This window comes from Coregonus lavaretus (assembly GCF_964263955.1).
Source record: "Coregonus lavaretus genome assembly, contig: SUPER_35_unloc_1, whole genome shotgun sequence".
Taxonomy (NCBI): Eukaryota; Metazoa; Chordata; class Actinopteri; order Salmoniformes; family Salmonidae; genus Coregonus; species Coregonus lavaretus.
The window spans coordinates 3,145,054-3,170,123 of record NW_028167181.1 but is presented as its reverse complement, the minus strand read 5'-3'; the positions used below and the strand labels follow the sequence as shown (position 1 = coordinate 3,170,123).

The window sequence follows — 25,070 nt, the reverse complement described above, 5'->3', positions numbered from 1 at the left end:
GACAGTGCAACCCCATGTCAACTGTCTCAGAGTTTGAACATGATGGCAGGTTATATTTTGGCTGATGTGGCTGTTCCGGACTGTCTGGGGGAGTGGTGTTACTGTGCTGGGCCCATGCAGTCACTGCAGCCAGACAGACAGTGGAGTCAACCAGATTTCAGCCTGCCTCATCAGGCACAATGATCCCTGTGCCGGAGGGGGATGCTGGGGGAGGAGGTGGGGGTTGTTCCGTAGGTCACCAGACCACACGACTTGCATGAGGTTTCGCCTAGCTACCGACAGACACACTGCAACTATTCTGTGACTTAGCAGGGCATACAAAACGGCCCTGCTGACCTCCAGGCCCGGGCTAGGGTGGAAGGAGGGAGGAAGGGGCAAATAGTGGAGGAAGACAGGGAGGGAGGCCATTAGCCGATTAAGTCTGGAGTAGAAGCATCAATAGTGCCACTATAATGCCAAGAGGAGAGACATGACCAGAAGCTTTACAGTAGACAGAGCGAGAGAGACAGAGCGAGACAGACAGACAGAGCGAGAGAGAGAGACAGCGAGAGAGAGACAGAGAGAGAGAGAGAGACACACGGAGAGAGACAGAAAGAGAGACAGAGACATACGGAGAGAGACAGAAAGAGAGACAGAGACATAAGTAGAATATGAAGGGGGTGGGTTCAAGACCTGTGACAGTCAAGTCCACCACTCGGACAGGCTATTTAAATCCAGCACAGCAATGGAACACACCACACAGCCAGCACAGCTTTAGCCACACCTGGGCTATCCCAGCATGCTCTCCTTTGACTCGGAGTGGATGGCTGCTGTTGGCCTGGGTTAGGGGGTGTATACTGTACGAGGGGGAAGGAGGAACCGGGGGTGGAGGGAAGATTAGAGGGGTGTACTACAAGGGAGGAGGGGTGAGTGTAGTGAGGAGGCGGAGTGTAGAAATGAGAAGGCGCTGTGGCGGTAATTAAGTGTCCATGCTGAGACCTGGCGGGGGTTGCCATGTCCGCGGGCTATGCTAATGAGCGCGCCCTGTGGTCAGGGCTCCTGCCTTATTAGCGTGCGCCGCCGGACAATATGGTGGGAGAGACCTCAGCTAGCTCTATCCACCAGCAGGCTCACGTCGCTGTAAACCACTAACAGTCAGCGCTCCATCCCGGAGAGGAAGGTAATTCCATTCATTGGAACTTCAACAACAGGATGACTTCCTTTTTTTCCTTCTCTTGCTCTGTCAGGATCTCTCCCTCTTCCTCTTCTCCTCAGTATTTCCCTCTCTCTCAGTTTGTCCTGTTGGAAAAAGACAGTGTGCTTGTGTGTGTGTGAGAGCGAGTGAAAAAAAAACCACACAGACTCTAAATATAACCAGCTGGTTGTGCCGGAACCGGCGGTTGTAAATTCAAAGCCCCTTCGTAGGACTTTATACGGGACATCAATCTGTTAAGTGGACATTTTCCCTCCTTTTCTTTTGGGGAAAAGGGTGAAATAATTGTTGGAGTGCATCTATCACGATACATCCCACTTTACAAAAGGCACCATGTCACTGACTGACTATTCAGCTGTTTGTCAAAAATACTCCAAGGTTCATACACCGGTAATGCACCCGTGGGTTTCTCTGAGGTCGAGTCCAAAATGGCACCCTATTTCTTGTATAGTGCACTGCTTTTATAGTGCACTCCATTTGACCAGAGCCCAAGGGGACTTGATCCATGTTGTGAGTGAGAGACTGGTCTGAGATCAGTGATTGAAAGAGATAAAGACTGAGATATTCAGCTCTCAGTACAGCTCACTGATCCAGGCTCAGAGGGATGGTGATGTGTGGGCAAACTCAAAAGGGTTCATGCCCTTTGGAGTTCTGGGAGCACCACCAGGCATTTGCCAGTTTAAAAATACAGCACTTAACTAGAACTGTGCTTTTAACAACCCGAGTTAGAAAGTAGCCTAGTAGCCCACACTCTAAATCATCTACACACCTATAGTAGGCTTATGTCCACACACAACTCTGTATATAACCCACTCTTAAACCACAAACCCATCCATCAACTTTTTCCATGTCAGAGCCAAAATGGATACTCCAGTTTCCAGTCTCTGACATCGATAACATGGGGGAAGTGGAAACTGGAAAACCCTTCGTTCATGGTGGCTCAGGAGCTAGCCTAGACCAGGGTTTCCCAAACTCTGTCCTGGGGCCGGCCCTGGGTGCACGTTTTGGTTTTTGCCCTAGCAATACACAGCTGATTCAAATAACCAACTCATCATCAAGCTTAGATTATTTCAAATCGGCTGTGTAGTGCTTGCGCAAAAAACAAAACATGCACCCAGGGGGAGCCCCAGGACCGAGTTTGGGAAACCCTGGCCTAGATCACACTCTCATCCGGGGGTAGCTGCTAGCGTAAGCTACAGTGGGGAGAACAAGTATTTGATACACTGCCGATTTTGCAGGTTTTCCTACTTACAAAGTATGTAGAGGTCTGTAATTTTTTATCATAGGTACACTTCAACTGTGAGAGACGGAATCTAAAACAAAAATCCAGAAAATCACATTGTATGATTTTTAAGTAATTAATTTGCATTTTATTGCATGACATAAGTTTTTGATCACCTACCAACCAGTAAGAATTCCGTCTCTCACAGACCTGTTAGTTTTTCTTTAAGAAGCCCTCCTGTTCTCCACTCATTACCTGTATTAACTGCACCTGTTTGAACTTGTTACCTATATAAAAAGACACCTGTCCACACACTCAATCAAACAGACTCCAACCTCTCCACAATGGCCAAGACCAGAGAGCTGTGTAAGGACATCAGGGATAAAATTGTAGACCTGCACAAGGCTGGGATGGGCTATAGGACAATAGGCAAGCAGCTTGGTGAGAAGGCAACAACTGTTGGTGCAATTATTAGAAAATGGAAGAAGTTCAAGATGACAGTCAATCACCCTCGGTCTGGGGCTCCATGCAAGATCTCACCTCGTGGGGCATCAATGATCATGAGGAAGGTGAGAGCTCAGCCCAGAACTACACGGCAGGACCTGGTCAATGACCTGAAGAGAGCTGGGACCACAGTCTCAAAGAAAACCATTAGTAACACACTACGCCGTCATGGATTAAAATCCTGCAGCGCACGCAAGGTCCCCCTGCTCAAGCCAGTGCATGTCCAGGCCCGTCTGAAGTTTGCCAATGACTATCTGGATGATCCAGAGGAGGAATGGGAAAAGGTCATGTGGTCTGATAAGACAAAAATAGAGCTTTTTGGTCTAAACTCCACTCGCCGTGTTTGGAGGAAGAAGAAGGATGAGTACAACCCTAAGAACACCATCCCAACCGTGAAGCATGGAGGTGGAAACATCATTCTTTGGGGATGCTTTCTGCAAAGGGGACAGGACGACTGCACCGTATTGAGGGGAGGATGGATGGGGCCATGTATCGCGAGATCTTGGCCAACAACCTCCTTCCCTCAGAAAGATTATTGAAGATGGGTCGTGGCTGGGTCTTCCAGCATGACAATGACCCGAAACACAAAGCCAGGGCAACTAAGGAGTGGCTCCGTAAGAAGCATCTCAAGGTCCTGGAGTGGCCTAGCCAGTCTCCAGACCTGAACCCAATAGAAAATCTTTGGAGGGAGCTGAAAGTCTGTATTGCCCAGCGACAGCCCCGAAACCTGAAGGATCTGGAGAAGGTCTGTATGGAGGAGTGGGCCAAAATCCCTGCTGCAGTGTGTGCAAACCTGGTCAAGACCTACAGGAAACGTATGATCTCTGTAATTGCAAACAAAGGTGGCTGTACCAAATACTAAGTTCTTCTTTTCTGATGTATCAAATACTTATGTCATGCAATAAAATGCAAATGAATTACTTAGAAATCATACAATGTGGTTTTCTGGATTTTTGTTTTAGATTCTGTCTCTCACAGTTGAAGTGTACCTATGATAAAAATTACAGACCTCTACATGCTTTGTAAGTAGGAAAACCCGCAAAATCGGCAGTGTATCAAATACTTGTTCTCCCCACTGTATATACACTATACAGCAACTCAATTCAGCTACAGGCCAATTATTGTCATAGCGAATAGTCAGGGGGCCGAAAATAATTATAATAATTTGTACACTGCAAATTGACCACAACTAATCCCAAAAAGAGATTGTATTGGAAAATAACAATCATTTCATACCTTGATTACAGACACAATCACATATGTATTTTTCTATGTGGGAATACTTCGGAACAGATTTCCTCAATTAAACTAATATTTAGCGGAATTCCTGCCTATTTTACAGCCCCCCAAAAAAAATAAAAAAAAATATATATATATAATAATAATTTCGGCCTGGTTTTGGCCTGTGGGCCGCCTGTTGCCAACCCCTGCTATACAGTAATGACTGTGGTTCGGTTCTGTCCGTCGAATTGAAATGTAGTGCAGCATATTACCATCTGTGTACTGTTGGCCTTGGCCCCGGCAGTTTGTGGGTACTTCGGGCCTCGTGCCAGAGGTGAAAGAGGAAGGAGAAGTGTTCTTGGAAGAGAATGAGTCGACTCCAGGCCCCCAGACCTCTGAAATTCCTCAGCGCAGATGGAGCGCCCTTTGCACCCGCGTTTATTTTTCCCGTCCATTTTTAGAATGTAGATTTTTTCACGTTACAGAAACAACACATGCCCATAATCTTAGATGTGTCAAAACTCCTCACAGAGCACAAAAAAAACTACCGCCAGGGAGACACACACACATACACTTTCACTACAGAAATAGGCTACTCAGTTCTCACCGAGTGCCTGTAATTGCAATTAACAGGATATTTCTTAATTTACCATTCAGCCCAGGGTCTAAAATTAACACCCGCCACCTGCCAAATGCGGGTAGATTTTGGCATTGACGGGTAAGATGTCTATTTCACCAGCCACGTTGGCGGGTGGTCAGGGCTCCACAGTGCGGGCATTTCACTCGCATTTGTGAATAAAAACAGTCATGTATGATCACATTTAGAGTAAAATGAATGCTGCAGTAGCTGTTTTCAAAGTATTTCTGCAGTCTTGTTTCAAAGCTGGTAAATTAATATCGTACAAAGTCAAAGAACTACAGTATATAGCCTATTATTATTATTATTATTCCCGCCCTTAAAGGGACAGGTGAAATGTTTTGTCTCATCTGTGATATTCTGGTGACTCGGGTCACAGAAAATATATATTTTGGGGATATTTTGGCTGGTAAAAAACCTGAGTGGCTGGTAGATTTTTTATACCAAAAAGTTACTTTTATACCCTGATTCAGCCTAAACATTACCATGGTGAACGATAACAAGTAGCAGTAGTACAACAGTGGAAGCTATAAGACGAGGATACATTATGACGCTTAATACCACATTTGCATTCTTTTCAGAATAGTGAAAAGGTCACAAGGACAGTTGATAGGATACAGTTGTCATAGAAACTACAACCACTGAAAAGAGGTCAGGGCTGGGTTTCCCAAAAGCGTCGTAGCACTAAGAAACTAAATGGACAAAAGATTATCTTAGTGCTACGATGCTTTTCTGAAACCCAGCCCAGGTAGGCTACATTGACTAGGCTATACCTTTAATTCCACTTGCATATTTGGTAGATAGCCCATTTTGATATAGGCCAGTCCTAGGTTACTACACTCAGGTGAAAACAACAGTTTCAGTGTCCTACAGTCCAAAGTTGCTTCAGATTTGGCAACCACCACAAAGCCAGGCCTATTTCGCAGAGGTTGGCGGACAACTAGCTTTTAAATGTAAATCAATGGGAATAATTCTGTCTCATTACAGCCATGTCGCAGTGCTAAGAATTAATGTCAATAATACACCGACATTCCCTTAGCATCCTCACTATGTCACCAATCGTAGATACTAGTATGTATGTAGGCTATGTAGACTAATGGAGTACAGTTAGAGCTGTGGAGGTCATGACATTTGGTCAGACGGTTATTGTCATGCAAATGATGTCGGTATCACGGTAATTGACCTAAATTACCATAAACACATTTAGCATCTCCAGGCCTCCATACAAGCCGCTGATGTGCGCCTTTGGAACATCTACATTTTAAAAAGTCTCATAAATCCATTTAATATACACCACACACTCCCTTCCGGAGTGAGTGCGCATATGAAGTGGCAATGTTGAGCATAAAAATGATCATTTAAAATAGGTCCTATATGCTAGATTTAGAGTTATTTCGCAACTTTAGTTAGTCCTGTGTAGCTCAGTTGGTAGCGCATGGCGTTTGGATCTGGGTCTGAATACTTTCCGAATGCACTGTATTTGTATTTCTTAATTTAGATTTTTTCTGGATTATGTGTGTATTTTTTACTTGTATTATTATTATTATTATTATTATTATTATTATTATTATTATTATTACTAGGTATTACTACACTGTTGGTGCTAGAAACAAGCATTTCACTGCACCTGCGATAACATCTGCAATTAACCAAAATCTTTTGTTTATATATATACAGTGGGGGAAAAAAGTATTTAGTAAGCCACCAATTGTGCAAGTTCTCCCACTTAAAAAGATGAGGCCATATTTTTTATTTTTACCACTTTTTCTCCCCAATTTTGTGGTATCCATATATAGGCCTATGGGCTCATATATAGGCCTATGCATATTCATAAACTTTAATATGCGTATGGGTGTTTTGAATTAATCATCAACTTAAAGCGCTGTCCATTTAGTTGTGTTTGGCTTTGAAAACAACATCCACAATGACCATATTTTCCACTCAGTTTCAACCAGTTGTTGAACTTCTTTCTTCAAAAGCATGATACTGTTTTGATGATAGTGTTTAATGTGGTTAGAGGGACAATAGAGCGCTGAGTACCAGGCCATTAGCAACCTGACGGTCGTTAGTGAGCATGTCCAGAGTGGAATTTGACTGCGGTCATGACTCATGACTGCCGGTGTGGCGGTAATACGGTCACCACAACAGCCCTAAGCACAGTTCACTCACTGTGCCAAAAATACAGTAAAGTCTAAATTTAGGCTACAGTATGATATTGCTGTGGAGTTCCTATGTAGAGTACCGGTATGTGAACACTTCATCACACTACAATTTAGGACTATAAATAATTACCGAAGGGGAACCTTGCCAGCATCCATCCCATAAATTTGGTATCAACAACATGACTTTGGGGGTAATTTGCCAAGACCTTCCTGTAGTAGATATGGGTGTCATGACACAACACTGTTCCAGAACAGAACAGATACAGCCCTGTGAATGGTAAAACAACAGGAGGACTGACGTCAAGACTAAGAGGTGGCTGTCACTAGTTACCATAATGTCAAAATTGGCTATATCATTTCATGAAAACAAACATTTGCTTTTTGGTCTTAATTTCAGGTTTGGGTTAGGCTTAAAGGTTAGCAGTGTGGTTAAGGTTAGGTTTAAAATCATATTTTAAGAAAATAAATTGTAGAAATAGGCAGGGTTTAGACATAATTAGGACTTTGTGGCTGTGGTAACTAGTGATGACCCCTAAGAGGTGGGCTTACTGTAAGTAGCACAATGACGCTAACATAGCTAGCACCACTAGTACGTAGCATTCTGGCAAACACACTGAGGGGCAGGCTGCCCACTTAGACACAGAGAGGAGTGAGAGAGCAGAGCGCAGTGTGTGTGTGTATGGGAGGTGGGACATACTGTATGAGACAGGGGGAGATGGAGAGGGGACACAAGGGGGAGGGGGGCGGTCCTCCAGCCAGCCAGCGTAAATCACATTGAGCCCACTGGCACAAGAACACGGTCGACCGGTCACACTACAGCAGCCAGTCACCCCCAGAGAGAGAGAGCGAAAGAGAGCGAGAGAAAGAGAGAGCGAGAGAGAAAGAGAGAGCGAGAGAAAGAGAAAGAGAGCGAGAGAAAGAGATGGTGGGTGGTTGTGAGAAAGTAAAGCTATGTGTGTTACTGACAACACTATGGGTGTAAGAGAGAGACTGTGTGTGTCTGTGTGTATGAGAGCTGGGGAGAGCGAGTGAGCATGGAGCAAAGAGCCCAGAGATAGAGACCTGGGGGGGGCGAATGAATTGGGGAAAAAATATGGCTTTTTCTATGGTGGTATTGGGTTGACAGCAGTTTGGCAGAGCTGCCTGCGGCAGTGCCTGCCTGGATTCGAGCCTGTCACTCAGGACAGGGACACTAATCAGGATTGGTCCCGGTTCCTTCTTCCTCTTCCCTAGGAATAGAGGAGGAGGAGGGGGGAGTCAGAGACAGTTTGCGTCTATTAGAAAAAGGAGAGAAAAAAGAGAGGGAAGAATCGCAGTGGCACAGCAGGAGAGGCTAACCTTCATTTGCATGCAGGTCCAGGGGAGGAAGAGAGGAAGGGGGGGGGGGGGGGGGTGTTTCTGTTTCCAATCTCCATGTTAAAACGCCTGGCCAGGGCAGCCAGTGGGAATGAAGAGGCATTGTTCGCCCTCCGCTGCTCGCCGTCACACCTAGGCTACATCCCAAATGGCACCCTATTCCATACATAGTGCACTCCTTTTGGCCAGGGCCAGTAGGCTATGTAGGGAATAGGGTGCCATTTGGAACACAAGCCAATACCCATCTCGCTTTTTCCTCAAGCTATGAAAGACATGGCCTGCGTGGCAGATAATGTCGATCTCAATTCCTAACCTGAAATCTATACAGACCAGACATTGATGTACGTCTGTTGTTTGTCTTGTGTGCACCGCAACCATATCCATCCAGTCTTTTCTGGTTCCGTCTGCCTCCGTCATAACCAGGTTGTGACCTGAAAGATGCCGCATTCAAAGCTTTGTCATCGTCTTTCACCCGTGAGAGAGGCTGTTCTATGTGGCATAACGATCGCTATGACAACCATCACTTAAGCCCTCCGGGTACAGTGGGTTGGAAATGTCTTGTTTCTGAAGACCTCATCACTGACTGGGAGGGTCATCAAGGTCAATCCACTGGCTCTCACAAGAGATGCTACATGAGAACAACAAAAATGTACATCCCCGCCAAAAAAGGAAGCGGTGGTTCCTGGCCAAAGGACCAGAAGGAGAGAGGAGGATAGGAACAAGAGGAGGGATGGATGGCTGGGATGCTTCCTTTGGCCCAGAGTTGACGAACACAAAGTCTGGCTGTGCGTGCCAAGTAAGGTTTTTTCAGGGAGGATTTGCCGCTAATCTAGAAAACCTTCTGGTAGGAAGTGTCAATACATCTGGTGCTGACCACTCCCCGTAGAGTACAGGGATTAATAACCTAGGCTGTGTCCCAAATGGCGCCCTATTCCTTATATAGCGCACTACTTTTGACCTGGGCCCATAGGGCTCTGGTCAAAAGTAGTGCACCATGTAGGGAATAGGGTGGCATTTGGGAATGCAGCCCTAGCAATCTGAACCAACAACTGACTGACTGTCCATTGAGAACACACTGGGAATCCAGGAACAGAAAGAGGCAATCACTGACTGATTCCTCCAACTAAACCCTTCTCATTATCAACTTAACAAAAGGTTTTTTAGACGCTATCCTGATTTCCAGATTATTTTTTTGCATTTTATCTTCATTTTGTTGATGATGAGTTATATCTGGCTAATAAGAATGTCTTAGGCATCATGATGAGTAATACTGGTCTAGTACTAGATGTCCAATAATGCAATTATCTCATTACCGTGACGAGGACTAATCAGATGCCATAATGCCCTTGTTTAGACAACAATGGGATGACGCTAGAGAACCTGAGCATCTCTACCTCAAGGTTACAGCTATTCATTCAGAAGACGTCGTAAAGTCATCATCTGCATTGTGCAAAATGGAAGGGCATTCTCCGCACGTGGCAGCCACAGAATCATCAGTGTCAGGTACTCACCTGTGTTTTAGCGTCGTAAATAACCTCCACTCGTCCCGCCCGCCACTGACAATGGCTTTCACAGAGATGACTTCACGTCGATTAATTTAACTTATCTGGGCTGGAGTGGTGCTTTGTTTTAACACAGCCAAAATCTTCCTCTCTCTCTCTATCTGGATGTGATATATTGTTTCCCTTGAGAGCCTTTTATACTGTGTGGCCCCACTACTCTGCATCTGCCTGGCCTGACTGCCTCGGTCCCTCTGTCCTGCCTCGTTCGTTCCTGGCACTTTGAATCTCCCCTGGCAATAAAACTGCCCCCATCAAGGCCCCAAAGCCCCCCACAAAGCAGCCAGAGACAGCTGTTAGCCTGGCTAGTTAAACGCATTAGTGTGGCAGCCTCGCTCTTCGCTGCTCAATGTAACTGTACAGTACAGTGTTGTGGAAGGAGGTACTGACTAGACTTGGGCAGTATACCATATATACCGTATACCTGGGTATTTGGAAAAAGCCACGGGATGTTTTTTCCATACAGTCAAAAAGATTTCAACAAAGTTTTCAAATAAATGTGAATATTTGTAGCTACTTTTTAAGTTAATACCTGCAGTCAACTTGTGTAATACGTTAGGAGAAAAAGCACACTGCGTTCCTAATTTCACCTGTCACATTATTTTACATTTTGAAACAGTTCAGCCTGTCACGTGTTTGTAAATAGCACAACGGGAGAAAGTGGGAGCTGGTGAGTCTATATCTATCGGCGAGTCTCTGGTCATGTCTACACTTGACACTTACATGCGACTTCTGCTATCAGAATACGAAGATCGCATTGAAAAGACAGGACTAGATCACAAAAGTCGCTTTGTGGTCGGATTGTGTTCAGATCTGGCTGACCACTTCAGGAGGAGCGCGTGAGGAACATGTTTGCTGGACTCATAAATGCTAGCCACCTAGCTAATATTTAGAAAAACTATTAGAGTTATGCTAACCCATTTGCCATCTCTTTAGCATTGCTTGCTAGCTTGCTGACTAGCTACAGAGGTTAGCTGGCTAGTTTTCTACAGCTGTTAGCTACTGCCATCAGTTGTTGTTGTGTTATTATCATACTTTGCCTATTTCACCATTTGTAGAATGCATTCTGGCATTTGAATATAGCGCGGGAAAAGGGAATCCGGACACACTATGGATACGGTAGACACATTTAAATGTAGCTGTAGACGCATGACGTGTTCGGAATTCCATGATCAGAACTCTATGATCAGAATACTAAAGCTGCATGAACTGTCAAGTCTAGACACGGCCTCTGTTGTGTGGCGCACATGAGGTGAGGAAGTTACACTTGTACGCAATTCACTACTAAATGTTTGCCATCAGATACCTTAACGGCTTTCTGCCGTGTTTGAGAAGTAAAAGATCTCTTGGTGAGTCATCTGTACAGCTGCCATTTTGTCCCAGTGCTTCCTACTTGCGTTTTTTTTCCTCCTCCATTCTCCTCCAGGTACACATGCTGCTCTTCCTTCAAAAAAGCATGCATCACAACTTTGTTCATTTGCACAATTTCTCTTGTTCAGTTTCACATGTCCACACTCACCGAAAACAACATTTGGTAGCTACTAGCTATGATTGTATAACTTTATGAGCTGGATTTGCTTGTCTTTGCAATTAGTTTGTTCGTTTTCGCTTGTTAGCATTTAGCTAACAGCGTCTATGTGATTTCGATATAACTTGTGCTAATTCTGTTAGCATTCTGGTAATACATGCCCAATGGGCTTTTTTGTGTTTTTAGCGTCCCCTTGTGAGCTATACCGTAAATCCCAGGATGACAGAAGAAAGGTATGAAAATCTGGATACCACCCAAGCCTAGTACTGACTTCCAGACCAGAGAGGACAGAGTTTGCCTGGCTGCTGCTGCCAAAGGCTAACAAGAGCCAGGCAAGTGTGGGGGCCTCCTGGCCTCTCTTCCACCCACACAGGAAGTGAGGTCATCACACTCTCCGCCGTGCTAGAGTGCACTCCGTCAGGGCGACAAGATCAGCGTGTTGGCCAAGAGCCATTTTAAGCCCCCCCTAACAACAACATATATCAAGACAGTAGAGCTACATAAAATGATCATGTATTTCAAACCTGGCAACATAGAGAGTGGAGTACAGTTATTTGGTTTTAAAGGGCAACCAAGACTGGCCCCTTGGCAAGGGCCATCAAACGCAGTGACCGAATCAGTATTCATTATCTAAACTAAAAAGGCCTCCTCACCACCAAAGGAAAGACAAATCTATGCCAACCTAAGCAAAAAACCCTCCTCTGATTTCACGCACCAGTTAGACGCGTACCACATGCTCCAAAATCTCCCCACGCCTACAGCTATGGCTTTCTTCTCAGAGACAATTTAGGGGCGCTCTCTAATTCTCTGCGATGTAATTTCCATCTCTCTTTTAAGAGTGAAACGAGCCTCGATAATAAATCACATCCATGTTTAGAAGCAGAGGCAGCAGTCTGGCACGACTGGCCGACTAGAGCTTCCTGCTCCCCAGACCTCCCTCCTCTCTCTCGTTCTCTATATCTCTCCATCCCTCACGCCTGTTAAAGCCCTGTCCTGCAGGGCCCTAGATGCACTTGTGTGGTACAACAACAGAGAAAACCGCCCAGAGCTCTTAGCAGCTTCCCCACCACCTCCAACACTCTCCCTCTCTCTTCCCCTCCCTCGGTCTTTCCCAGCTGCACCAGCGAGCTGTTCGCCGTTCCTTATGAACTGCGGCCAACTGAGAGCCTGTGCTCCACTCCTGTGAGATTGGTATTACTCAGTGCCGGGGCTACGCCGTAGCCAAAGGGCTGCTCTCCAAAGCTGTACATCTCCCGGTCGTGGCTTGTCAACACGGAGAAAATCGTTACCAAGGCTAAGGCACGCTGATGCACTTCCATTCCACACGGAGCAGTAGGAAGGGGGGAGGGGGTTTGGGGGTTGATTGAGACCAGGTAGGTACTGTGTGGAACAGATTGCTGGTAACTTTTGTGATGTATTTTTAGGCCTCCTAGTGGACATGGTGGACAGTTCATTCGTTCTGTTAATTAGGTCAATGCAAAATGAATGAAGATGTCGTTTGAGAGAGACCAGATCAAGTGTCATGGCTGACAATCAGGAGGGGAAGTCATCCCTGGATCTTTGTCAAGCAACCTCTCTAATTAGGCCTAACTGAATAAGTATTATGGGGGAAGGCAATGGGCATCCCTAAATAATTACTTTAGGAGATTTGCATATTATGCTTCCCCGAGTCCCTTTTGTTGGGCATGAAGAAATCCTAGATTAAATTACCTGCTTAGCACCTCTGGTGAGTTTGACACTTGATGAAAAGTGTGCCCAAAACAGAGTTAATTACTCACAAGTAGCCCCCTGAAGTTATTGTGAAGCGAGTTGCTTATCAGACACGTTTTTGTAATTAGTCAGGGCATTGGAAATTCTCAGTGGATGCTAGGCTTGAGCGATATACCATTTATACCGTATACTAAGGTATTTTGAAATACCGCCGTATGATTTTCAATACCGTAAAAACATATAAAATTAGATATATATTTTGTATTTTATTTAAAATGTTTCGGGGATGGGGATGCTACGCCACTTCTTATAACGATAAGTTAAATATACGCTGAACAAAAATATAAAAATGCAACATGGAACAATTTCAAAGGTTTTACTGAGTTACAGTTCATATAAGGAATATATTCATTAGGACCTAATCTATGGATTTCACATGTTGGTCCCATGCTTCATGAGCTGAAATAAAAAAAATCCCAGAAATGTTCCATATGCACAAAATGCTTCTTTCTCTCAAATGTTGTGCACAAATTTGTTTACATCTCTGTTAGTGAGCATTTTTCCTTTGCCAAGATAATCCATCCACCTGACAGGTGGCATATCAAGAAGCTGATTAAACAGCATGATCATTGCATAGGTACACCTTGTGCTGGGGGCAATAAAATGCCACTTTAAAATGTGCGGTTTTGTCACACAACACAATGCCACAGATGTCTCAAGTTTTGTGGGAGCGTGCAATTGGCATGCTGACTGCAGGAATATCCACCAGAGCTGTTGCCAGATTAATGTTAATTTATCTACCATAAGCTGCCTCCAACATCGTTTTAGAGAATTTGGCAGTACGTCCAACCAGCCTCACAACCACAGATCACGTGTAACCACACCAGCCCAGGACCTCCACCTCCGGCTTCTTCACCTGTGGGATCATCTGAGGGCGGGTGGAGGGGTGCTGAGGAGTATTTATGTCTGTAATAAAGCCCTTTTGTTGAAAAAAACTCATTCTGATTGGCTAGGCCTGGCTCCCCAGTGGGTGGGCCTGGCTGCCAACTGGGTGGGCCTATGCCCCTCAAGGCCCACCCATGGCTGCACCCCTGCCCAGTCATGTGTGAAATCCATAGATTAGGTCCTAATGAATGTATTCCTTATATGAACTGTAACTCAGTAAAACCTTTGAAATTGTTCCATGTTGCATTTATATTTTTGTTCAGTATAGCTATAAGAAATATAAGCTGTGTCAAATAAATTATATCCAGCTCAGGGCTCCAGCTATGCATTTGGTTTGCTAACTAAGTGGCTAGATGTCAAGATAAAGCTTATTGGTTACAACAGAGACCTTCAATGCCCTCCTGGATAAAGATCCCTGTTGCTTAAATTGTTTTGTGCATTAAAAAAAAGATATTTTGACTCAGTAATGGTTGGTACAGAAACAGTATGACGGTATGAAAATCTGGATACCGCCCAACCCTAGTGGATGCCCATTGGAATCCTGACAACAACACCTGTAGGCCTTGGTATTGTCAGCCAGCCTACCTGTTTGATGCAGCTAGCAACAACACATTTCAAATGTGTATTGATCAAACCCCAGAAGCTTCTCTGGAACAAGGCCCATTATAAAGTTAACTTACCCCACCAACTTTCATTTAAAATCAACCGCTGTAGCGGCCTCCCAATTACAATCCATTCAATTCTCCATCAAGTCATGGAGAGACTGAATGGGCCCAGTTTTAGGCCTACCCACTGAATCTGAATGGTGTTGAACGCGGCGGGTCTCAAACTCCCCTCTATGTAAGCGTATGCTGAAGGAAGCTTCCCACCACCTTCCTCCTGCCCTTTAATTCATTTCTAAGTGAAAGCCGGTGTATCATTATTCGCTTCAGCTCCAGTCGGCCGACACCGCGGTCCATGAGAGAGCCCGAGCCACATCAAGTTGAGAGGTGGTGGGGGGTGGAAAGTGGCGGAGGGGGATTCTTGGCAAAAAATTCCCCACAAATTTGATGCCAAGAGCAAAATGGAAACCTCCCCTCATTTTCCTTTCCCCTTAATCCAATGTTTTCAAGCCCCGGCCCCGCCAAGGTCATTATAATCATAGAAAGTGGAAGGGCGCCAGTGACCCGCCATTACAGTAAGGTACAGAACCACCCAGCCATTGGCTGGTGGTGAGGAGGAAAGGAAAAGAGCACTCGGTCGGTCAATGGCGGTAGAGGCAGGGGCTAAAATCCCTCCATTTCAAATGCAGATAACCTGAGGAACCAGCAGAGGAGACAGGGAGAGGAGAAAATGTCTCCCTCTCTCGCTCTCCCTGTGCCCCTGACCTTTTGCCATTCATGATCGGGTCTCTCTCGTATATTTTTAGCTTACAATTCGTATCCATATCTTGATTTAAGCCTACTTCAACATTTATTCAGGAGATAGGCCCTATAGCCTAAAGCTACTTCAGAGTGGTTGCGAAATGATCAACAGTTGGGAGAGGTTTTGGAAGTAATATTTGGTGACATAACATAAGTATGACCAATGACCTAGAAACCTCTGTGCCTGAAAGAATGATGCTTGCGTTGACGATATTTCAAAACCAACCTCTAGCATGATCTACACTTGTAAATAAAAGGGTACTACTTTTAAAACGTACAAATCTAAAAATCTCTATGCCTTATCAAAGTGATAATTTTAGCGTCAATATTTACAGTAAGTAATCGGCCAATAGAATTAAACATACATAATCATGCACGTACCAAAATCATAAAGAATGGCCCTTTTCATTGTGGCGCCAAAGGTCATGTTTACTTGTCTGAGTGAGGGCGCTGTACTGTACTGTGACCTCCATGGCCAGCTTGTGAGTGTGTGTACGTGTGTGTCCTCTCTCACACGCCATGTATGCTAATATACACAGCATGATGCCTGGCCTGCACAGTGCACACAGCAGAGTACACAGCCCCAAATATCTAGACCTGCATGTGTCTGGGCTAAGATAAAGCACCTTTAGCAGTTTAAAGGCAGTGTGTTATTGTGCCCTTTTCACCACAGGGCCTCAGTACAGATGAAGACATCTGAACTTCAATATTGTGCTTGTTCCTGGCAAGTGACCAATCGGTGTAGGTGTTGTTGGTTGAACAATGAAAACAAACAGACAGTCGGCCAATGAGGTGAAGTGGCACTGACTTCCAGTCAGTGTGGGAGGAAAACCTATATAACATAAATAAAGTTTGTCCTGTATCAGTTTTGTGATTGAATGGAGGGAAAGTAAAATATTGGCCACAACTTCTTAAAGAGAAAGGGATTTATTTTATTGAAAGGATAGATGGAGACCTAAAAGTAGTCATTTCATCCATATCAGGTAAATAATTTGTTATTATATGAAATCCTGTAATGAATGCATAAAATAGGCTATCTGTCCAGTCTTGTTCCATTACATGATGTATATTACATTACCTAGCCCAGGGGTGTCAAACTCATTCCATGGAGGGCCTAATGTCTGCTGGTTTTTGTTTTTTCCTTTCAATTAAGACCTAGACAACCAGGTGAGGGGAGATCCTTACTAATCAGTGACCTTAATTCATCAATCAAGTACAAAGGAGGAGCGACAACAAGCAGACACTCGGCCCTCCGTGGAATGAGTTTGACACGTGACCTAACCCATATAATAGAACAAAATAGTTGGAGGCCCAGTGTACTGTATGGTGTGTCAGTCAGTGGAGGCTGGTGGGAGGAGCTATAGGAGGACGGGTTCATTGTAATGGCTGTAATGGAATAAATGGAACGGTATCAAACACATGGAAACAACGTTTGACCATTATTTATTCCATTGCAGCCATTACAATGAGCCCGTCCTCCTATAGGTCCTCCCACCAGCCTCCACTGGTGTCAGTATAGGCTACAGAGCATGACCTGCTCTGTCCAGTCGCGTTTGTAGGTACGCACATTCTCTGTCAGTAACGTGTGAGTGAGAGCTTACTGTCCAAATATCACTCTCTCACTACTGCTCTCTCTCTCACCCAGCCCCCCTACACAATTTCCCAAGTTCAACTCTGGGTCAAACACCTGAATGCTGTATCAGTGGATGAGGAGAGAATGGTCTTATTTTGGGGATGTTTCGTGACGCTGGGACTGGATATGTGGACATTTGTAGTAGCCTAAATACTCCCACGTGGAAAGAGTGGACACGAATAGCTCACACTATGGCACAGCAAATGCTAATTTGATCTTTACTGCACTGTATTCAAATGTTGTATACTTTATACAACAAAGTATACAAATTCAATTTTTGATCACAGCTGGTAATAGCGCTGAATGGTTGCATTGTTTGACATTTAAAATATATGTGTCATTATGGTACATTCATTAAGTCATCATTGATTTATGAGATTAATCACATTTGCATACCAATATAACTCATTAAGCCGTGTTCTTATGCATGTCTTCAGTACATTGCACTACAGCAGGGGAAATTGCCACTAAGCCAATTCCTCTGATAATTTGATCCACACATTCTACCTAGAAGTCATCCTCTAGCGGCCGAGGTGTGTCATTGCAGCTTTTCATTACTGGACTGATAAAAGCACAATCTAAACATCCAAGCTACACAGGGTCAAATGAACAATATATATATATACATAAATCGCACATTCTGATGTACATTCGGAGTAACGACATAACGGGAAATGGGGAAAGTGCCATTTCGCGTCTCTAGCCCGCATTATTGATCGTAGTCTGTCTGCAATGAATGGCTGCAAAGGGAAGGAAAAAATACTGAACTTCAGGTGACCGACCATGGCTTTGACATAGCCTGCATGCAGACATGAACCTCGCTGAACTGGGCGGAAGAAAATACCTCCACTTCAAAATAAATCTCTCCAGACTTTCAAGAACTCGACGTAAAAACAGAGCGAGCTCCTACGGAGGGAACCAGTACACCCGTTTTTGAGTGGTGAGAGAGAAAGTTAGACGTTTATATTAACAGAAATGTGAAGTTAGCTACCGAGCGTTGTTAGATAGCGCTATTGCTAGGAACACTGAGGCATGGTTAGCCCGGAGTCTGGCTTGTCTGATCCGACTGACCCTTCATTTTATTGCGGCCAGATTCTCAGATCCTCCCCTTTCTCCCCCGAAAGAGACTCGCTCGCACAGACAGATAAACGAAAACGCTCAGACATTATACCATATACAACCGATACACAAGCTATCTGACCGCAACCTTTAGGGGAAAGGGGACCTTTATCGATTATACTCGATTAAAGCCACGTACAGCTTATGCACTCGCTGGCTAGCTAACGTTACTCATCGCCAACAACATGGCTGCCTAGCTCAGACCTAAAAAAGGAGAAATAACCTACGCCGTGTCTTTGTCTGTTTCACCTCTTTAACCCTAAACTACTGCGCAAAACACACGAAGACCCATTAAAATTGCACAAAACCAGCAAACGACTTACGTGAAGGCAGGCGTTTGGGTTGCTCCTGCTTCCTCCTTGGCATTTTCCCCCTTTTTATCACATTCTCCTCCTTGTTTTAGGGATAAGAAGAAAAAAGGTTTTTTCCCATTGAGATTGTAGGCGAGAGTGATGGCAGGGACTGTATACCTGGCTTGTCCTCGCGGTTTAAAGTGTATTGTTGGGTACAGGACCACAGGAGGAGGAGGAGGGTGCTGTTGTTGTTGCCGTGTCTTGACTATGGCTGCTCTCTGTGTAAGTGTGTCTCCGAGCCTAACTAACACTAATGCAGGGATCAAAGGGCAGCAACAGCAGAGCAGACACGCTCGCACACACACGCTAGAGGAGCTCGCCCGCGAGAGCAGCGTAGAAACGGACAAGGTGCCCCCAAGCTTACAGGGTGTATTGCTGACTGCAAAACCCCTACGTATTTTAAACATTTATTTGATAAAAACGTGTATAAATAATAAATAAGGCAAAGTTAGCTTTATTTCATTGACAGACTGAAATACAGTATCAGTACAGTATTTTTCATATTGATTGCATTTTATTTTACATTTATATTACACAAACGTTAAAAATAAATATTAAAAATGTGAAATGTACATTTCCTGAATTAATTAAATTATTGATTGAATAATCATTCAGAAGCCCAATGGGAATCCCCAGTTTCCCAAAATAAATATAATAATTATGATTAAATTGCATGAAACATACATTTGAAATGAACCCTTTCATTTTCACACTTGCATAACCTCCATATTCATTAGGCTACAGATGCACACATTTCATTTCTTGCTATTGTATTTTTTTCCCCAATGCCATATGAACTGTAAATAACTGGTGCTATAAGGTAGCTTAGTGGTTAAGAGCATGTGCCAGTAACCGAAAGGTCGCTGGTTCTAATCCCCGAGCCGACTAGGTGACAAATCAGTCAATGTGCCCTTGAGCAAGGCACTTAACCCTAATTGCTCCTGTAAGTCGCTCTGGATAAGAGCGTCTGCTAAATGACTCAAATGTAAATGTATAACTTCCCCTGGTCTCAACAACAACTCCTTCCTCTGTGGAAAAAAGAAGTAGCTAAGGTAGAAAACAACACTTTATTGCATTTCCATGTTGTGTTTTGTGTCACATTGTACATGTAATAACAATGGCGTTTACCAAAGATTTGAGTTCACCCCCAATTCATCCCTCTGTAAATCATGTAATCTAAACTACAACAACAACCTGTGTTACCCTTCATTTGTTGCATTTCCACGTCGGGTCATATCATATACATTTAATTAATAATAATAATATGCCATTTAGCAGACGCTTTTATCCAAATAGACTTACAGTCATGCGTGCATACATTTTTGTGTATGGGTGGTCCCGGGGATCGAACCCACTACCTTGGCGTTACAAGCGCCGTGCTCTACCAGCTGAGCTACAGAGGACCACAAATTACAATGTTGTTGATTAAAACTGACATAAAAAATCTAAATCTCCATTCCTCTCCCTCGCGGTGGTGGCGTTGAGTTTTTCACAGCGCAGCCTGTCCCGTCTCTCTTCCTGCTGCTGGACTCCTGCAGGCTGTGTTCACTTGGCCCGGCACATTCTTTCACACCTCTCGGTGTGTGAGGAGAGCTGTGTCTTCATCCCTCCATCCCTTGCCACCTCCTCCCTCTGAGAGAATAGTCCTAAATGGCACCCTATTCCCTATAGAGTGCACTACTTTTGACCAGAGCCAATAGGGCTCATATGGCTCTGGTCAAAAAGTAGTGCACTCTATAGGGAACAGGGTGCCATTTGGGATGCAGATTATGAGAGGCGCAGGAGGCTCGTTACCGTGGCAATTAGCAGAAGCCCAAATTAGCCCTCCTGGCTGGACTGCCTGTATCATGTCCACAGGTGACACGGCCGCTTTGCATTTTTCTAATTAGGAAAGAGCACAACATGATTAAAATGTCTATTATCTATCATAAAGGTCCAGAGAGAAGCTGGACAAGTTCTAGTCAAGTAACAGTAATCAGTAGACATATGTAGAGAACACATGCAAGTCACATGACCACATTAGAACTACAAGAAAGAGGCCTAAGGATATATACTCTATTGTGAATCTATTGTGAAATTTTTATTTTTTTAAAATCTGTTTTTTTTGTCACATACACTGGATAGGTGCAGTGACGTGTTGTTTTACAGGGTCAGCCTTAGTAGCACGGTCACCCCTGGAGCAAATTAGGGTTAAGTGCCTTGCTCAAGGGCACATCGGCAGGTTTTCCACCTTGTCACCTCGGGTATTCAAACCAGCGACCTTTCTGTTACTAGCCCAAACGCTCTAACCGCTAGGCTACCCGCCGCCTTATCTGCCATGCAGTGTATGTATAGGCCGAACGTCACATATGGAAACGTGTGTTATTGTATAGAAGGTTCTGTTGAGGAAATCCAAGGTTAGTGAGCATTCACAGTACATAGTGCATGTGCATGGCAGTAGGTTGAACTCTGGTGTACCTCCAGCCTCTCCACTCCTGTGTTGTGTTGAAAGGGACTAAACCATACGGTGTCTGACACCAGTACAGGCGCAGGCATGTGTGAATATCTGTGTTTGTGTATGTGGGTGGGTGTGTGTGGACAGCTGGGGTGTGTGCCTCACCTGCACCAGCAACTGAGCACTCCTAACAGGGGACCAGGTGCTGTGTTGACTGCCCACCCCTCCAACCCTCCCTCCACCCACGACCAGCATGGTCACAGCATAGTTGGAAACGAGGGGTTTCATGTTCATCGTTGTTTCCATCCTATTCATTCTCTATATTTACATTCTGTACAGTCAGTCTGAAGACAAATCGTTTCATTTCCTGCTGTTGCGAATATACTGCATGTAATTACATATTCAAACATGAAAACATACTTTATATCTATACCATAAAACATGAAATATACTTTGGTAGCCTTTAGCCTATATCTTATCGAGCAATCTGTTAGACATCTGTGAATGTCGTGATTACAAAGTTTACAGATAATACTCCTGATGAACTAGTGAAACTAAGCCTTCTTTGACAATTACATATTCATCCAGATCATTCTACGCAATAAACTCATGAGAGAGAAAGAGAGATACAGAGAGGAAGAGAGAGAGTGTGGCTGGCCGCAGTCATGTTTTTATTCTCTGAGTAGAGTTTGGTCACCATGGCGAGGTCACAGTCTGTTCTCTGACCCCAACAATGCCAGGCCCCTGAGGTAATGCTGGCAACAAGACAATCCGCTGATAGTAGCCATGGCAACGCCAGCATGACCTCACTCAGGGTTGCACCTAAAGGTCAAAGCTCTGACATCGTGCTCTATCAACGGTTCCGCAATCTATGTCAAATGTCTAAGTTAGAAAAACAACAGAGTAGGGAAAGTGAATCAATCAAAAGTGGCTTTTGAACTTCATTAGTATAAGTGTTATTCATAATCACTTTTCTAATTACTTGGGAATCTATTGGTGGGCACAAAATACATTTGCCACATCTAGGCCGCAGTCAGTACTGTCCATTAATTTACATACATACATAAATATTACATAGTGCCCAAACTCAATACAACTCAACCAGGGAGGCCTCATCACACCTGTCACAGATAATATCCTTCATCCTATTTCTGCCTATAGAATAATAATATATCATAATATGTAATATAAGTAGCACAGTTTGTAGGAAATAAAATCCCCTTAGCTAATTATATTTCATTTAGCTTTACTGATAACTGCCGTTGTTCCGCTGCTTTTAAAAACAGCTAATTTTGTCAGTTGGCATTAATACGACTTATTAAAATGCTTCCCTGCAGCGGCGTGGCAGTTAGCGAAACGGAAATTTCAGGTGCTTCAGCGGAGGATAGAAGGATGGAGGGAGGTGGGTGCCTGAGCCTGGCTTCTCCACTTTCTGCTCTCTCTCTCTCTATTCATACCGTCCCGTGTGGCCTGGGCTAGGCTTGCTATATCTCTAGGCTAGGCTAACACTGGTGGGGTAAACAGCAACATCTGTCCCCTGTCCAGCCGCGACTGTCGCAAGGTGGCTGGTGCCAGTGTTGTCCGGTATATGCCACCTGTCCCCCCGACACACACAGACACACACCCCTCACACCAGGAAGGTCACCCGTGATACAAGTCAGTATTCAACGTCCATCCATGTCTGAGGACGTCTGGAGATGACTTGGAAACCGGCCACTAGGGGTAACAGTGAGCACTGTTACCTTCAAATAGGTTTTGGTTTTGCTAGGGCGTTGTGGACAGGGATGGTGGATGGGCGTAAGCATCCAAAGGTTGCATGTTCGAATCCAGCTATAGAAAGTTGGTTTTGATATTCTTGTTTTAAGCCTATCCCAAACCTTAACCCTTACCTTAGCCATTCGGAGTTAATGCCTAACCTTACATTTGTTTGGAACAACTTCCACATTTTTCATTTGAGAAACATGGATGAACGTGTAATTTTGCCGTGAGGCTGTAAGAGCTTGTAGCTCTCCCCTCCTGCTCACCCCAACTACTCCATATACCCCAACTAACCCCTTCTTAACTACCATTTCCCCCTTAACTATAGACTTAAGAAGAAAGTTAAAGAAAAGTTGCTTTTCCTCAAAAAGGTTATTGGACATTTTCTTGTGCTATTTCTTATGTTTCTCCTTAGTTAAGAATAATTAGATTGTTGAAAATAAAGTTATTGGAAATGTTGTTAATTCCAAGATAGCTAAACCCTTGCCTAAACTCAGGGCAGTGAGAGAAAAAGCTCATGAAAGCAGTTGAACATGTTTAATTCACTCACAAACTTAATCTGAAAGTTTCAGTATTGATTATTTTAAACCCAAGAACATGTTTTAAAACAGTCATCTCAGTAAGAAATAGGCTAACATGATTGTCATTGCTAGCTAGATATTTAGCTAAAACTGTTGCCTAGCAACAAACATCTTAAGAAGATTTGTAAGAAGATATTTGAGAAGTTCGTAAGAAAATCATTCAATCTTAAGATATTGTTGAGGAATTGCACTTACGAACTATCCTATGAACTCCTTTTTTTTTCTTTCTTAAGAAGCTTCTTAAGTTTTTGCGTAAGAAGTGTTTTGTGAATCTGGGCCCTGGTCCCCACAAGGATAGTAAAGCCAAACCACACACACACTGTCCATCATACACTCACAGACACACACACACACACTGTCCATCATACACTCACAGACACACACACACTGTCCATCATACACTCACAGACACACTGTCCATCATACACTCACAGACACACACACACACACTGTCCATCATACACTCACAGACACACACACACACTGTCCATCATACACTCACAGACACACACACACACACTGTCCATCATACACTCACAGACACACACACACACACACACACTGTCCATCATACACTCACAGACACACACACACACACACACTGTCCATCATACACTCACAGACACACACACACACATTGTCCATCATACACTCACAGACACACACACACACACTGTCCATCATACACTCACAGACACACAGACACACTGTCCATCATACACTCACAGACACACACACACACTGTCCATCATACACTCACAGACACACACACACGCATGCTGCTCTCCCCTCTTGCTCTCTACTGTCTCCCCCTTCCCTTCACCTGCCCTGACGCTGGACACACACACACATACGCACACACACCCCTTCGCTAGCTGGCCTGACAGTTTGACAGAAGCAGGTGGCCTCGCTCCCTATCTTGCCCTCTTGCCTTCCGAGCTCTCACCCCCGGTGGGGACGTTTGGGCCGTTGTCGCCTCGCCTTGTCCTCCCCTGACCAAATATCACAGGACAGGAGAGAGGACATGACTTAGGACACATCCCAAATGGCAACCCATTTCTTTACACAATGCACTACATTTGACCAGAACACTATAGGCCCCTGCTTAAAAGTAGTGCACTATATAGAGAATAGGGTGCCATTTGGGATGCAAGTTCCATAACACCCCACCCACCGTGCTTCGGTTCAGTCTAATACTGTAGCTTCGCTCACTCCTCCAAAACACGCACACACACACACACACACACACACACACACACACACACACACACACACACATACACACACACACACACTCTGCGACTGTGTGACAGAGGCAGGTGGCCTATTTCCTGCCCTCTGACCTTCAACACTTCCCCTGTAGTAGGGAGACAGTCACCGTACTGCAGACACACACACAGAGGAGGAGTCTAGGTTGCCCCTGGTGAACTGGGGGAGAGGTCTTGCTAAGGCCCTAAAGGGGGGGCAAGTGTGGGTCCTTCAACTCAGGGACAGAGTTATTTTAGCCTCTGGGGCAGTCCTGACTAGTTGAAGGGTCATCCCTAGAAGGTTACTATACATGTGTACTGTACTGTACTGTACTGTACTGTACTGTACTGTACTGTACTGTACTGTACTGTACTGTACTGTACTGTATGGCCTACTACAGTAACACCCATGGGATGGTTTTAATTTAGGTTCAATTAATTGTGTGTCCATCCTTGTATGATATATCTTTGTATAACGTTACACTGATAATGTTGGCTGCAGTGTG

The 25,070-nt window shown here is 44.4% G+C and overlaps 1 protein-coding gene across 1 annotated transcript in view; it reads right to left on the bottom strand.

Moving 5' to 3' along the window:
- znf827 (zinc finger protein 827) overlaps positions 1-18,801 on the bottom strand; it is an 87,588-nt gene extending 68,787 nt beyond the window's left edge. Inside the window, exon 1 of the mRNA XM_084188678.1 lies at positions 18,515-18,801. Coding sequence (XP_084044804.1) covers positions 18,515-18,557 — 43 coding nt within the window. The 5' untranslated portion in view covers positions 18,558-18,801. The remainder of the gene's footprint in view (positions 1-18,514) is intronic.
- Positions 18,802-25,070: the final 6,269 nt, after the last annotated feature.